Source organism: Pyrus communis, chromosome 9 (assembly GCF_041283825.1).
Source record: "Pyrus communis isolate YQ-2024b chromosome 9, ASM4128382v1, whole genome shotgun sequence".
In the NCBI taxonomy this organism is placed as follows: domain Eukaryota; kingdom Viridiplantae; phylum Streptophyta; class Magnoliopsida; order Rosales; family Rosaceae; genus Pyrus; species Pyrus communis.
In genome coordinates, this window is record NC_142573.1 from 8889360 (window position 1) to 8901472 (window position 12113).

At 36.5% G+C, this 12113-nt stretch overlaps 3 protein-coding genes across 4 annotated transcripts; 2 read left to right on the plus strand and 1 right to left on the minus strand.

Moving 5' to 3' along the window:
- Positions 1–2169: 2169 nt before the first annotated feature.
- Positions 2170–4935, plus strand: LOC137741137 (cytochrome b561 domain-containing protein At2g30890). 2 transcript variants are annotated; one of them, XM_088699472.1, is made up of 4 exons: positions 2170–2702; positions 2787–2948; positions 3678–3826; positions 4148–4935. In XM_088699472.1, the coding sequence occupies exons 1-4, from the start codon at positions 2361–2363 to the stop codon at positions 4458–4460; spliced, it is 966 nt and encodes a 321-aa protein (XP_088555598.1). In that variant the 5' UTR covers positions 2170–2360; the 3' UTR covers positions 4461–4935. The 2 variants fall into 2 exon arrangements, with proteins under 2 accessions (XP_088555598.1, XP_068337041.2); XM_068480940.2 differs by having other exon boundaries at positions 2189–2702; positions 2784–2948.
- Positions 4936–4943: 8 nt separating this feature from the next.
- LOC137741138 (uncharacterized) lies at positions 4944–6383 on the minus strand. Its single transcript, XM_068480941.2, has 3 exons — positions 6114–6383; positions 5392–5466; positions 4944–5286 (listed from the first exon to the last, which is right to left on the minus strand). Exons 1-3 carry the CDS (start codon positions 6298–6300, stop codon positions 4991–4993), a joined length of 558 nt encoding a protein of 185 aa, XP_068337042.2. The 5' UTR covers positions 6301–6383; the 3' UTR covers positions 4944–4990.
- A 1801-nt stretch (positions 6384–8184) lies between these two features.
- LOC137741149 (GDSL esterase/lipase At4g10955) lies at positions 8185–10506 on the plus strand. Its single transcript, XM_068480951.2, has 2 exons — positions 8185–8527; positions 9306–10506. Exons 1-2 carry the CDS (start codon positions 8313–8315, stop codon positions 10324–10326), a joined length of 1236 nt encoding a protein of 411 aa, XP_068337052.2. The 5' UTR covers positions 8185–8312; the 3' UTR covers positions 10327–10506.
- The last annotated feature ends 1607 nt before the right edge of the window (positions 10507–12113 follow it).

Sequence of the window (12113 nt, forward strand, 5' to 3'; positions counted from 1 at the left end):
TTAATCATATGATGTATCATATGAGGAGAAATAATTTTATCTAAAAGTTCATTGCTATTGGAGTTTGAGACACTCTTGTCCCACATTGGTCAACAGTATTTTTTCATTAGCTTTTATATAGGCTTATTCTTTTTTCTTAGTAATTAGAACTTGAACCATTTGGAAATGGATTGAAGGCTTGAGCCTTATGATTGGTTGGATTAGGCTTGATGATTATACTATAATATTAATATTAATTAATCAAGACAAGGGCCTTGGGCATTGGGGCACTTGAGACTAAGGAATTAAAATCAATCCGATCAATTAGTTTTAATTTCGAATTAAGTTTTTAATTAAATTAATTAAAAACGTTTTGATTAATTGACACAACTCTTTGGAAAGAGTTGTATCTTTTTGGAAAGAGCTGTATAGCTTCAAATACATCTAAAAGGTGTTTGAAGAGTTATGAAAGAGCTTATATAACTGGAGTACTCATTTCCATCAATCATTATCTTTTTCTTCTCCTTTGTCTTCCGTACAAAATTTCCAGGGAGTAAACACACAAAGCAATTCGCTAGAGTTCTATAATCCAGTGCAGGTTGTAGAATTAGGTAGTTGTATCCTGGTCGAGGAGACGTTGTAGAACCACAAGCACACGAGTGGGACGGAAATACTGTTCGAAGGACATAGCGTTTGCGCTAGCCTCTACCTTCAATTCATTCAAGTTAGTATCATTTTAATTTTTTGTAATTATTGTGTTATTGCATTCTGTATTGCAAGTATTTTTTGAATAATAAAGTATAAGTATTTCAGCTCTGTATTTCTGTTATTTTATTGTTTCTAAATTGTTCTCCAACAATTACTTCATAAACAAAGTTATTCTTGACTCGATTAAGCCTAAGCTTCTTATAATTACATCCAGTTTTATTGCTATTACTAGTACATTTGACAACTAGGTGAGTTTCATATAATATACAAGTTTCTACTATTGTCGAGCTGTCATCATTTTCAATCAAAACTGTAGAGAGTTTTGATAAAGATCAAATAATGTGCATTATGTTCTACTTTAGTTCCCAACCCATAAAAACATAAAGCAAAAACGCTTTTTGAGTGCAATGGCCATTTTCGTTCAGGTGCTCTGCATACTGCATGCGCTGTTACAAAGAGCTAATCTCGCCTGATCATTCTCTATTTTTATCAGGAAAACAAAGACGCTTTTATGCTTTAAGATTAATATGGTTTAGAATCTTAGATTGTTGATTGAGGTTACCAACTAAAAAACATCAAAATAAGATAAGGGTCTGTGCAAACACGTATAAGTTACAAAATGGTAATCATGAATTTGAAGGAATCCAGAGGTGGCTGTATTTGAAAAGGGAGGACAACACACATAGCTTTTCTTATGCAATCAAAGATTAGATTTCCCACAACCAAAAAGTATATATGCATGACATACGCTGTCTTGGTCCACCTGCCTCATAATATATATACCGAGAAATGATCCATGCTATTCACTAATTACTTCACTCAACCATCTGTTCTACATCATTAGTTAAATCTAAGTGCAATTGTGTAAAACTGGTTCAGTTCAGTGTGGCATACATAATTGATAATTTAACTGCTTGGATTAGTCTGAGTTAAAATTTAAAAGGACTAGTTACTAAATAAATCGATCTAATAGTTTAACAATGTGAGACACAATACCGGGGTTGTCACAACCTCCCTCGCTTGATTGCCTAACATCCTCGTCCAGGTCCGCCCGCCTGCTGTCAGATCTTTGATATTTTTTTTGTTAAAATTCACACTAAAGCGAGCTCTAATGGAAACTCTAATGGAAATAAAGAAAACAATAAAAACAAATTTACTGATGTTTTATTCTTATTTTTATACAAAGCAAAAATGAAAAATGGAGGATTTGAACTTGGGACTTGGAGTGCCAGGACAATCCTTTACTGTTTAGTGTGAAATGCCTTGTGTTTTTTCAATGGGTTGGTACATCATGTTAGACTTGTGAGTTATGTACAGGCACACCATATACTGGTTAGTGGAGAGCAGAAAACCTGACATTCTTTTTGGTCGATGAAATTCCACATTCTCTTCCATCAACCCAAAAAGCATGTCAAAGTGGAACCCCACAAGGTTGAAACATCAATTCATATTTCAATTATCCTCCACTTTCTTTTCTTATTCTCATTCATTTAGACCATCAACGTCCATGCAATTACCATCCCTATTACATTAAAGACATCCCACTTGGCATTCTTTTAAGCCAAAAGAAACAGACTGAATGGTTAATCTCACAAACTTTTAAGCATCTTTCTTGATCAGTTTGTTCTCTTACATTTTGACATATCTGTTGTTTTTGAAGTGGGGTATTTTGCATGTGGGAGGGAGAGAGAGAGAGAGAGAGAGAGAGAGAGAGAGAGAGAGAGAGAGAGAGAGAGAGAGGCAATCAAGTACTGGTGAAGCACTTCAAATGCCTTAGTGTCTGCAGCATGCCTTATTGTCTGCAGCTGACATCCAGAGCGCTTTCCCAAATATATATCATTAAGCTTAGGGTTTGTTTCTTCATTTACCATAGAGAAAGCAAGATGAAGTTTCTGCAGAAACTGGGTTTCTTCTGCATTCGTTCAAGTCTTCTTCTTTTTCTTGTTTCGCCGCTCGTCAGCTCCTCTCAAGAACACATGAAAGGTGGAGGCAGTAACAAAGACAACATTCATAAGGTAATACTCCACTCCATCTAATTACTTTGTGAAGGAATTCAAATGCTCATAACTCAGAATTTTGGTGCATGACTTTTACAGCAGATGAGTCACAAATTAACGTTTGAAATCAGACTCCACGGGTTTCTTCTTTGGGCTTCGATGGGGTTCTTGATGCCTGTAGGAATACTTGCTATCAGAATGTCACAGAGAGAGGAATGTGGAAGAAGGCTCAGAATTCTTTTCTATGTTCATGGTTTTTCAGAGGCAAGTTCATCTATTTACTGTTACATTATTATCTATTTACTGTTACATTATCATTCTCCTCTCTAATAATATAGATTAACATTTAATTAGACTTTTCAATAGTTTTAGATTTCTTTCACTTGAAAACGATTAAAATTGCTTTGTTTATGAAACCTGACTCACCCGTCTTTCCTATTTTTCTTTGTGTTTTTGGTTTAAAAAAAAGATTAAAATTGCAAGTGATAGATTTCCATGGTGAATAGGATATTTCTCTTCAATTAAGAGTTTCGCAGATTCAAACCCTACCTTCCATGTAATACTAAATAAATAAATAAATAAAAAGACTACAATGTTTATGAAAACTAAATTATTTAAGCTACAAGCTTATTTATTAGGTTCAAATGCCCCACTCTTACTTACAAAGATGGTGAAAGGAAATTAAAACTAATTTTTTTTTTTTTTTTTTTTTTTGTTTAAAGGAGATTATGATTAATGCTTAGAGAGCAAGACAGGAGTATCTTTATAATTTTCTGGGTAACTAGAAACTCAAAGCTTCTGATTTTTTTCATTTTAAATTAATTAGCACATGTGTGTGTGGAACATAATTATAGTGTTAGGTGCTGAATTTCCCTGATGTCAAATCCCATCATTCACACAACTAATTATATGTAGTGGCTTTTGATTCGATTCGATTAATTACGACATGACATGACTTTAATTAATTCTTGCTTGATTAGTTTTGTTCAACAGATGCTCTCTATCCTTCTTGCAACAGCAGCAGCAGTGATGTCTTTCAGAAACTTCAACAACTCCTTCAACAATAAACACCAAAGAGTTGGCTTAGGCCTATATGGCCTCATATGGTTGCAAGCCCTAATAGGGTTTATAAGGCCACAAAGGTAAATTATCAAATCCAAATGTCTTCACCAAAACAAAATAAAACGAATGTGCTTTATCTTTGGGGTGCTAGGAAAGTGTGGTTGTTTGATAGAGCAAAAATATGCAAATATGGGTTAGGCTAGTTGAACAGTCGGCCTGCTCCATTCACTTTAGCTTGATCCCCTGCTTCATAGTTTAAAGTAGTTGAATATCCCCTTATCAAAACAACAAATCTAAAAGTACAGAAATTCTGCAACGAGTCTTCAGTAAGTGTGTGAGAGGAAATAAAAGGCGAAAATAATTTCACTTACGAGTTAATTACAGTCTTTATTTCTATACAGGGGATCCAAGGGAAGAAGCGCATGGTTTTCTGTACATTGGATTCTTGGAACTGCAGTGTCACTGCTTGGGATCCTCAACATATACACAGGACTACAAGCCTACCATGAGAAGACCTCAAAAGGCATAAAGCTTTGGACCATAATTTTCACTGCTCAAGTCTCTTTCATGACCTTCTTCTACCTCTTCCAAGACAAATGGTGGTACATCCAAAAGCAAGGAGTGCTTCTGGGCCATGAACCAGTAAGGCCCACTGCAGATCAAGTACTTTTGCCAATAGAAAAGCAAAAGCAAGCAGTCACTGATTCTTGCTGAGAAGTGTTCTCTTTTCTTAATATATAAAATAAATATATATATGTATCTTCAACTTTTTCACAGAGAATGATTTCTGCATTCCCTTTCTCTCCCCTATTCTCCTCCCGTTGGATAGAATAGATCGAAAGGAGAATCAACGGACAAGCAAAGGGAGAGTGTAGAAGGGGAAAACGAGATTTGCGGGAATCATTTTCCCGTCTTCTCTAGGAATAGTTGGTGTTTCTAGCAGGTGAAACACTGGGTGTTGGGATGAGGAATTCTTCCAATAAGATGAACTAATGGTGTTTTTGCTGGTATATTTTGAAATTATTTGGTAACACACACCATTAGCGGAAGTTTGTAAGCAGGATTCTGTATAAGATTTGGAGATTCTGTGATTATAAACAGATTGTAGATTTTTACTAAGGGAATGCGATTCCAAGAAGTCAGTGTACGTACCCCTTTGAACAAACAATGAAGCATTTGAAGCACTGCATCTCCAAATTTTATAGTGAACTGAATTTCTATATATTAGTTCAGTAGTATATATGTCATGGGAAAAGCTGTACATAACCTGTCAATATGGCGATTCCTAATATTACAAGAGGTGGAACAAGCACAAATGCTCCAATGGTGGCAAAGAAAACTGAATCATTCCTCTTCGATACTTCGTTTAAGTAAGCCTGTCGTTTGATATTTCGCTTCTGAGAGACGGTTAGAGCCTTGGCCCTCACCTTTTTAAAGTTTTTACCTAGTGGAATGATGAAATCGCCGTCTCTGTCCCCAACCAACTGCGCTAGCTGCTGACGGATTGTAAGTTTTCGGGAGTTGCCATCACTAACATAACCTGGCAATCAAATATGTAACTTATTAGCATTCCCATTCTTCAAATTTCTGAGCAACACATGATACGTTTTTGTGCCTGTTTCAGTAAATGGACAGAATTGCATACTGGCGTCAACTGATGAGCTAGAAGAGGTAAGTTGCTCCAAAAGATCCAGCTGTGCGCGAGCAGATGACGATGATCCTATAAAGAAGGCATATCAAAAGTGTTTCAAGCATATTTGGGTTACAAAGTGAAGTCAACATACTCTAAATTTCAAGTAATCAATGCCAAAAGAAAATCAACAGCCTTTCAAAGGGAACGAAATAAAAGATGCTGGCAACCAGAAGTTGAATGGCAGATTTCGTAGCTATGAAATTCTCTCTATTATTATCAATTACATTAAAATGGAGATCGAGGGTCATAATTAAACAGAAGAATGCAAAATGTCAAAAGGGTGTGCAGAAATCACTTCCCGTCAAAAAACATGATATAAGAAGCCGCAAATAGAGTGTTAGTGGCATGCTAAATTCCTTGCTCTTAGGTGCTAGTTGAATCAAATTGTTAAATAGCTGACAGTGTAAAACCTGTGATTAGATTGTTTATGTAGCAGAAATTGAAAAGCTGTGATTAGATTGTTTAGAAGTGCTTATAGAGGAAGCCACTAACATCTCCAGTGTTCTTGATACGCTCAAGGGCTGACTAAATTGATCAAATAGAGGACTCGTTTGATTACTTCAAACAAAGTGACTTATCCAGTAAAGTTAAGTGTTTTAAATAATGAAGAAGCATACTTTTCGAACCCAGATCACATAAGAACAAAATCGATAATACGCTAACGAAAAGTATACCGGAGAAAGAAGCAGGAGGGTCTTCCTCTTTAACCCAACTCTCAGTTCCGTCTGACGAATGAGCTGCATATGTTCTAAAGGGATACAACTTGAGGTGGGGTTTGTGCTTTGGGTTTAGAAATGGAGGAGGAGGAGGAGGACTAAAAGAAGAAGAAAATGAAGAAGCAGCAGTAAAACTCAGGGCCATAATTCTATGAGATTTGGTTGTGTGAGTTTACAAGGTTCTTCATTGGCCATGGAGGCCTTTGAGGCTATTACTTCGGTTGCGCCTCCTGTCGCATTACACCCACACCTCAATTTATTATTTATATGGACTAAAATAAATGCGGGAAATTGCTCCTCCACATATTGACACATAAACCACTTAAACGTGTCTTTTGTCCGTGTGGAAAATTAAACAAATATTTGTGAGGCAAAATAACTATTATTTCTCTACCGTTTGGTGATATTCATTTTCACCTATAAATGAAATGTCTTAGATTCGAATCTTGTGGATGACGAATTCGATACCAAATTAGATTGCCTATTGCGTAGTTTAGCCGAACTCTCCCTTCCCTTTTGTGTAAAATATATCGTTGTACTAAAAAAAAACTATTATTTCTCACCCATGCTTAGTAGCCTAATTAAATCAAACTAATCTATCTAGTGATTAGGATCAGTCATAACTATCTAGTGATTAATTTTAGGTTCGGTTTGGTAAGTCCGTTTTCATTTTATTCAAATCAAGAACCAAATTGGAAGGTTGGTTTGATCTGAGTTTTGTCTTATTTAGTCAACTTGATTATTTATTTTTCGGTTTTTTAACTCTAGTTCGGTCTAATTTCTCGGTTATTTATTTTATAACTCGGTGTTAATCTATACATAACAAGTCATAATGAATTATAACTAAGTATCAAACTCAATACAAATTATAGATTTCACTTGCATTAGTACGTATGGCAGAGCCAACATGGGATCATTTGTTGTTTTTGACCCCAATAATTTCGAAAACCGCATGTATATTTGTTTGTGTATTATATTTGACATTTACAAACAAATAAGGTAAATTAAATTACAACCTCCTCCTCCTACTTCTTCTATTTTCTTCTACACTAAATTGAATTACCGGTCCCCGTAATGATAGAGTAGTCGGAAGATAGCCCTTGTGGTGAAAAAATCAGATTTAAACCCTCGTGGTAAATCCAAATTTTTTCACCACGGGGGCTAACTTCCGATTACTCTATTGTGCGATTATGTGCTTGATGAAATACTTTAGTTGAAAAGCCTTGACAGTTTTCAACATTACTCCATATCTAGCATCCACCCTAGACAAGCCTCTACAAATAATAATAGTTGTCAACGTATGTTGGCATAAACCTTCAACATATTTTGACAAGAATTGACAGGTGCATACAAGGTGCTCGACTAAATGGCCTAATAAAATTTTTTTTGAATGATATTATGACCCCATTATTTAAAAATCATAACTATGCCACTATCTGTATGAATCAAAACCTAGAACATTCTCCAACCTAATGGAGACGGGTTGGTTTGATTTGGCTGTTTTATTGCAACTTATGTTGTTGGCTTGGCTCCCAAATATTTTTAACTTCTAGATTAAGTAAGCCACTATGGACCCCACAATCTAACAAAGGATCACCATTGAGGAAGGATCCTGAGGATATCCTAAATTCACAATATTCAATTTGATTTTCTTTGACCGGGGACCCAATATAATCCAGCTTGCAATCAAACGCTAAAACTCCAGGAAGGACAGTCAAATGACCAAAACATCCTTCGGCCTTAGTGCCCTCTAAGAAATGTATTTTATGCTTCTGATTTTAAATCAAGCCAATTATTTTATATTCTTTCTATGAAATTTAAAAAAAATAAAAAAATATTTTCATGACATATGTTACATTTTTGAATTTTTCTCTATCCGAGAATTGAAATTTTTTTTTTTAAATAAGGATATTTTTTCTTGAAATCGAGCAGGGGTGATATGGTCATTTGATATTGAACCCACCGAGATAGCCAGTAATATGACCGTTGGAGGCCTACAAAATCCAGGCGTTTCGAATCATTAAATTACAATTAAAAGGGAGGCCGATAATCCTATTTCCCATTCACTTCTTCGAATCAGATACCAACTAAAAGACTTCACCTTCCTTTTTCCGTACCCCCACTCCATCTCTCTCCTTCTCTTTCTCTCCCCTCATCATGCAAAGAAACCCAGAAAAAAGACAGGAAGAAGTAGCAGCAGAAGGAGGCGGTGCTGTTTCTGGTGGCGGTGCATTAATGACTGAGCACGGCGGCGGAGAGGAGACAACTAAGGAAGTTGTGGCAGCTGAGGCTTCTCATCCATACGCTTTCCATGTATCCGGACCTCGCAATTTGACCTCGCCGAATTGGAGAGACCTTCTAAACTCGAGTTGGTAAGTACCCATTTCAGATTTTTATAAATTCTGGAACTTTACAGATTTGAAATATGTTGGATTGTTGCTAAAAAATTTTAGCAGAATGGGTTTCAGTTTTGGATTTTGTTAGAAAATTTGGAAATTTAGAAACTTGCCCATGAAATTTTGGAGATGAATGATTAATTTTGAATTTTATTTATTTTTTTGGAACATAAAAGGAAACTCCCTTTGGAACAGAGAAGATAACAGAGTTTTCGCCTGTCTATGTTTTGTGCTTTTATTAATTAGTTGATTAATTAGGGAAATGCATTGTTGGATCTCAGATCAGATTATTTCAACCAGGATTGGCGGATAAATTTGGTACATAATTGTAGGTTTTGACCCATCACCACCTGATTCACCCAATGTGCATTTGTGATTGTATCAAATTTTGCTGCATTTTAGTGGGACTTTCTTATATTTTGGGATCCTTGATTTATGGGGTTTTGGGAGTTTTATCTCATTTGATTCTACTAATCCATGTTTACATTGATAAATTATGGACTTTCCGGTTCGATTGTTTTTTTTGGTTGCTTTGGCAACATATATCAAGAGCATAAATTACATGATTACAAATAAACATGATTACATGGTTGCTTTGAGATTGGATCATGTTGAATATATTTCTATTTTAGCTAGTATATATGTTGCCTCACTCATATGGCTATGCAGTAATTAATTCTTATGAAGCTGTAGTTTAGGGGATGGAGAAACATGTAGGGTTTCAATTAAATGACTAGTATTTCTGTTCATACAGGAAGGACGGGAATTATAAACGAACTGTAATCGCGTGCTTCATACAATCAATATATTTGCTTGAACTTGACAGACAAGAGAATAGAGATGAAGCACATGCTCTAGCTCCTAAATGGTGGATACCCTTTAAGTATAAATTGTCGCAAACCTTAATCGATGAAAGAGATGGATCCATATTTGGGGCAATACTGGAATGGGATCGATCTGCAGCACTTGCTGACTTTGTACTTATCAGACCAAGCGGAGCGCCAAAGGTGGTTCTAGCACTTCGAGGAACATTACTCAAAGGCCCAACTATGAGAAGGGATATTGAAGATGACCTTCGTTTTCTTGCTTGGGAGAGCTTGAAGGGTTCTGTGAGGTTCAAAACAGCTATGGAAGCTTTGAAATCAGTTGCTGAACGGTATGGAAGCAGTAATGTGTGTATTGCAGGACACTCATTGGGGGCCGGATTTGCTCTCCAAGTAGGAAAAGCATTAGCCAAAGAAGGGATGTATGTGGAGACTCATCTGTTCAACCCGCCTTCTGTATCGCTAGCAATGAGCTTCAGAAATATTGGAGAGAAAGCAGGGTTTGCTTGGAAGAGATTTAAGTCAATGCTCCCCTTGGGCAGTGCAACTAAGGTCAGCAGTGAAGAGGGGGATAATGCTCCTGGTTCTGCATTGAAGAATTGGATACCAAATTTTTCGGGTTTGAAGAATCCTGGTGTAGGCTTGGGAAAATGGGTTCCTCATTTATACGTAAATAATAGTGACTATATCTGCTGCTCTTACACCGAACATGATGGAATAGAAGGAGCCAATGCCGACAAAGAGAATGTGCGTCCAACCAATGGGCAAGTAGCAGCGAAGCTGTTTGTGATGTCAAAAGGAAACCAGAAGTTTCTGGAGGCTCACGGGTTAGAGCAATGGTGGTCGGATGACTTGGAACTTCAACTGGCTATGCATAACAGTAAGCTTATTAGCAGACAACTGAAATCCTTATATAGCCTTCCAGCTCCACGACAAACACAAGCTAGATGACAAAGGCTTCTTGTTTTCTTCGTTTGTTAAATAACTCGTTTTCGATCTGTGTCTATCATACTGTCATGTTTTTATTATGCTTTGTATACATTGTTTAACATCAGTTCATAATAATGGCTTTTGCCTTTGCTCGTGTTGGTAAACTACTCTGCTTTCTAATAGTAATTTCGATTTGTTCAACTGCTCTAAATTGGCCCAACATATATGATCTAATCAGTTTGATAAAGTCTGAGCACAATTGTGTGTGTGTGTGTGTGTGTACGGAATTTTAGAAGTGCTTGCTTCACCAGATTTATTATGTCCTTCAGGAGTAAGCTTCAGCAATTTTTTTCATACAAGGTATTTTGAAAAGTGCTTTCTGCACCAAACTTCTTTGGTCCTTCATTAGAGTTATCTTTAGAGTTGTTATATCATCGGTTTCTTGAGCATCACGGTGAAGATGAGCAAGGGCAGAAGCACCGTTAGCTAGGGTGGTTTCCAGCCCAATGCAAGTTTTTGGACATAGATTTTTGGTGCTACCAACAACTTAAGACAGAGTCAGCCATTCACTCATGCATCAGACGGAAAAGAAGCATTATAGCTCTCGGTTGAGTAACCATGTCCGAGACAATAGCTCGAATCATAAAATTTCATTGCAGTAGTACACTATAAAATCAGTTAAAAGCTTTCCTCTGCTCGGACGTGCAGAGGGAAGCTTCTAACTGACATGCATAACAAACTGGACAAAAACTAAGGGCTCGTTTCTTATTTTGCTTAAGAATTGGACTAAGAAAATTATTTTTTCTTAAAAAAACAAGGGCTTTAAATTTAGACTTAAGAATCCAAGAACTTGTTTGGTATGAATTTTATTAAATTCTTGAAAATAATTTTTTTGGGAAAGAAAAAAAAAATAATTTAGATAGAACCAAGCTCAACAGCCAACACACATGATTCTACTGATTTGCATCACCAGCGTCAAATAAGTTTTGAATTAAATTGGATTGTGTTTGGTGGCCGATGACGGCGATAGTAACAGGGACGGAGGGAGAGACTCGAGAGAGAGAGGGAGGATGAGAAGCCAGTGAAGAATGGCCCGATGGCTGCGAAGCGGTGGTGTCGGCGCTGGCCATCACCAGCAGGTGATACCTTTTAGTCGACGGAAATCTCTCGATCGGCAATCGGTGGTTTTCACTCTTCTTCGACCGGTGGACTCAACGCGACTAACTCGACTCGCAAAGAAGAGATCGGGACTACGAAATAAAAAATTAAAAAATAACTTTTTGTGTTTTCAGGACGTAGACATGGTTTTTGTTTTGAGTTATTCTCAAGTCCAGTTTTTTAAAATGATTTACCAAACAAGAATTTAAATTTTGTAACTCAAAAACGATTTTTGAGTTAAAAAACTTGTACTCAAATAGAGTATCAACGCACCTTAAGCTTTGCATTATTTTTTATTTGTGAAGGCGGAAGTTGTTACTGAGCGTGCAATGGCTTTTATAACTGTGTGTACTATGTACATGTGTCTTTCTTCATGAAAGTAGAAAATAAAAATCTGTGAGATGGGGTTCAGAAACTCATTTCTTAGGATAATACGATAAAGCTTATTGTTCATTTGGAGGGAAGTTTTAACGGAGTATAAGCATATGCATTGAACAAAATTATACATTTTTAATTATTTATCTGTAGGAGTTGATGCTCCAGGATGGTCTGGAGCCTCCTGCTTTCATCCGACTGCAAGGAAAGCGTTTTTCATACCTAATGGCACACTCAAGGAGTTTGCTAAATATGTTTTTTGTTCAAGGAGTTTG

Bases quoted from the DNA above. Each gene is read 5' to 3' on its own strand.
- LOC137741149 (XM_068480951.2), top strand. From the start codon at position 8,313: ATGCAAAGAAACCCAGAAAAAAGACAGGAAGAAGTAGCAGCAGAAGGA. The intron at 8,528-9,305 runs GTAAGTACCCAT...CTGTTCATACAG, and splicing joins GACCTTCTAAACTCGAGTTG to GAAGGACGGGAATTATAAAC.
- LOC137741137 (XM_068480940.2), top strand. From the start codon at position 2,361: ATGTGGGAGGGAGAGAGAGAGAGAGAGAGAGAGAGAGAGAGAGAGAGA. The intron at 2,703-2,783 runs GTAATACTCCAC...TGACTTTTACAG, and splicing joins ACAAAGACAACATTCATAAG to CAGATGAGTCACAAATTAAC. The intron at 3,827-4,147 runs GTAAATTATCAA...ATTTCTATACAG, and splicing joins GGGTTTATAAGGCCACAAAG to GGGATCCAAGGGAAGAAGCG.
- LOC137741138 (XM_068480941.2), bottom strand. From the start codon at position 6,300: ATGGCCCTGAGTTTTACTGCTGCTTCTTCATTTTCTTCTTCTTTTAGT. The intron at 5,467-6,113 runs GTATACTTTTCG...CCTTCTTTATAG, and splicing joins CCCTCCTGCTTCTTTCTCCG to GATCATCGTCATCTGCTCGC. The intron at 5,287-5,391 runs GTATGCAATTCT...TTTGATTGCCAG, and splicing joins TAGCTCATCAGTTGACGCCA to GTTATGTTAGTGATGGCAAC.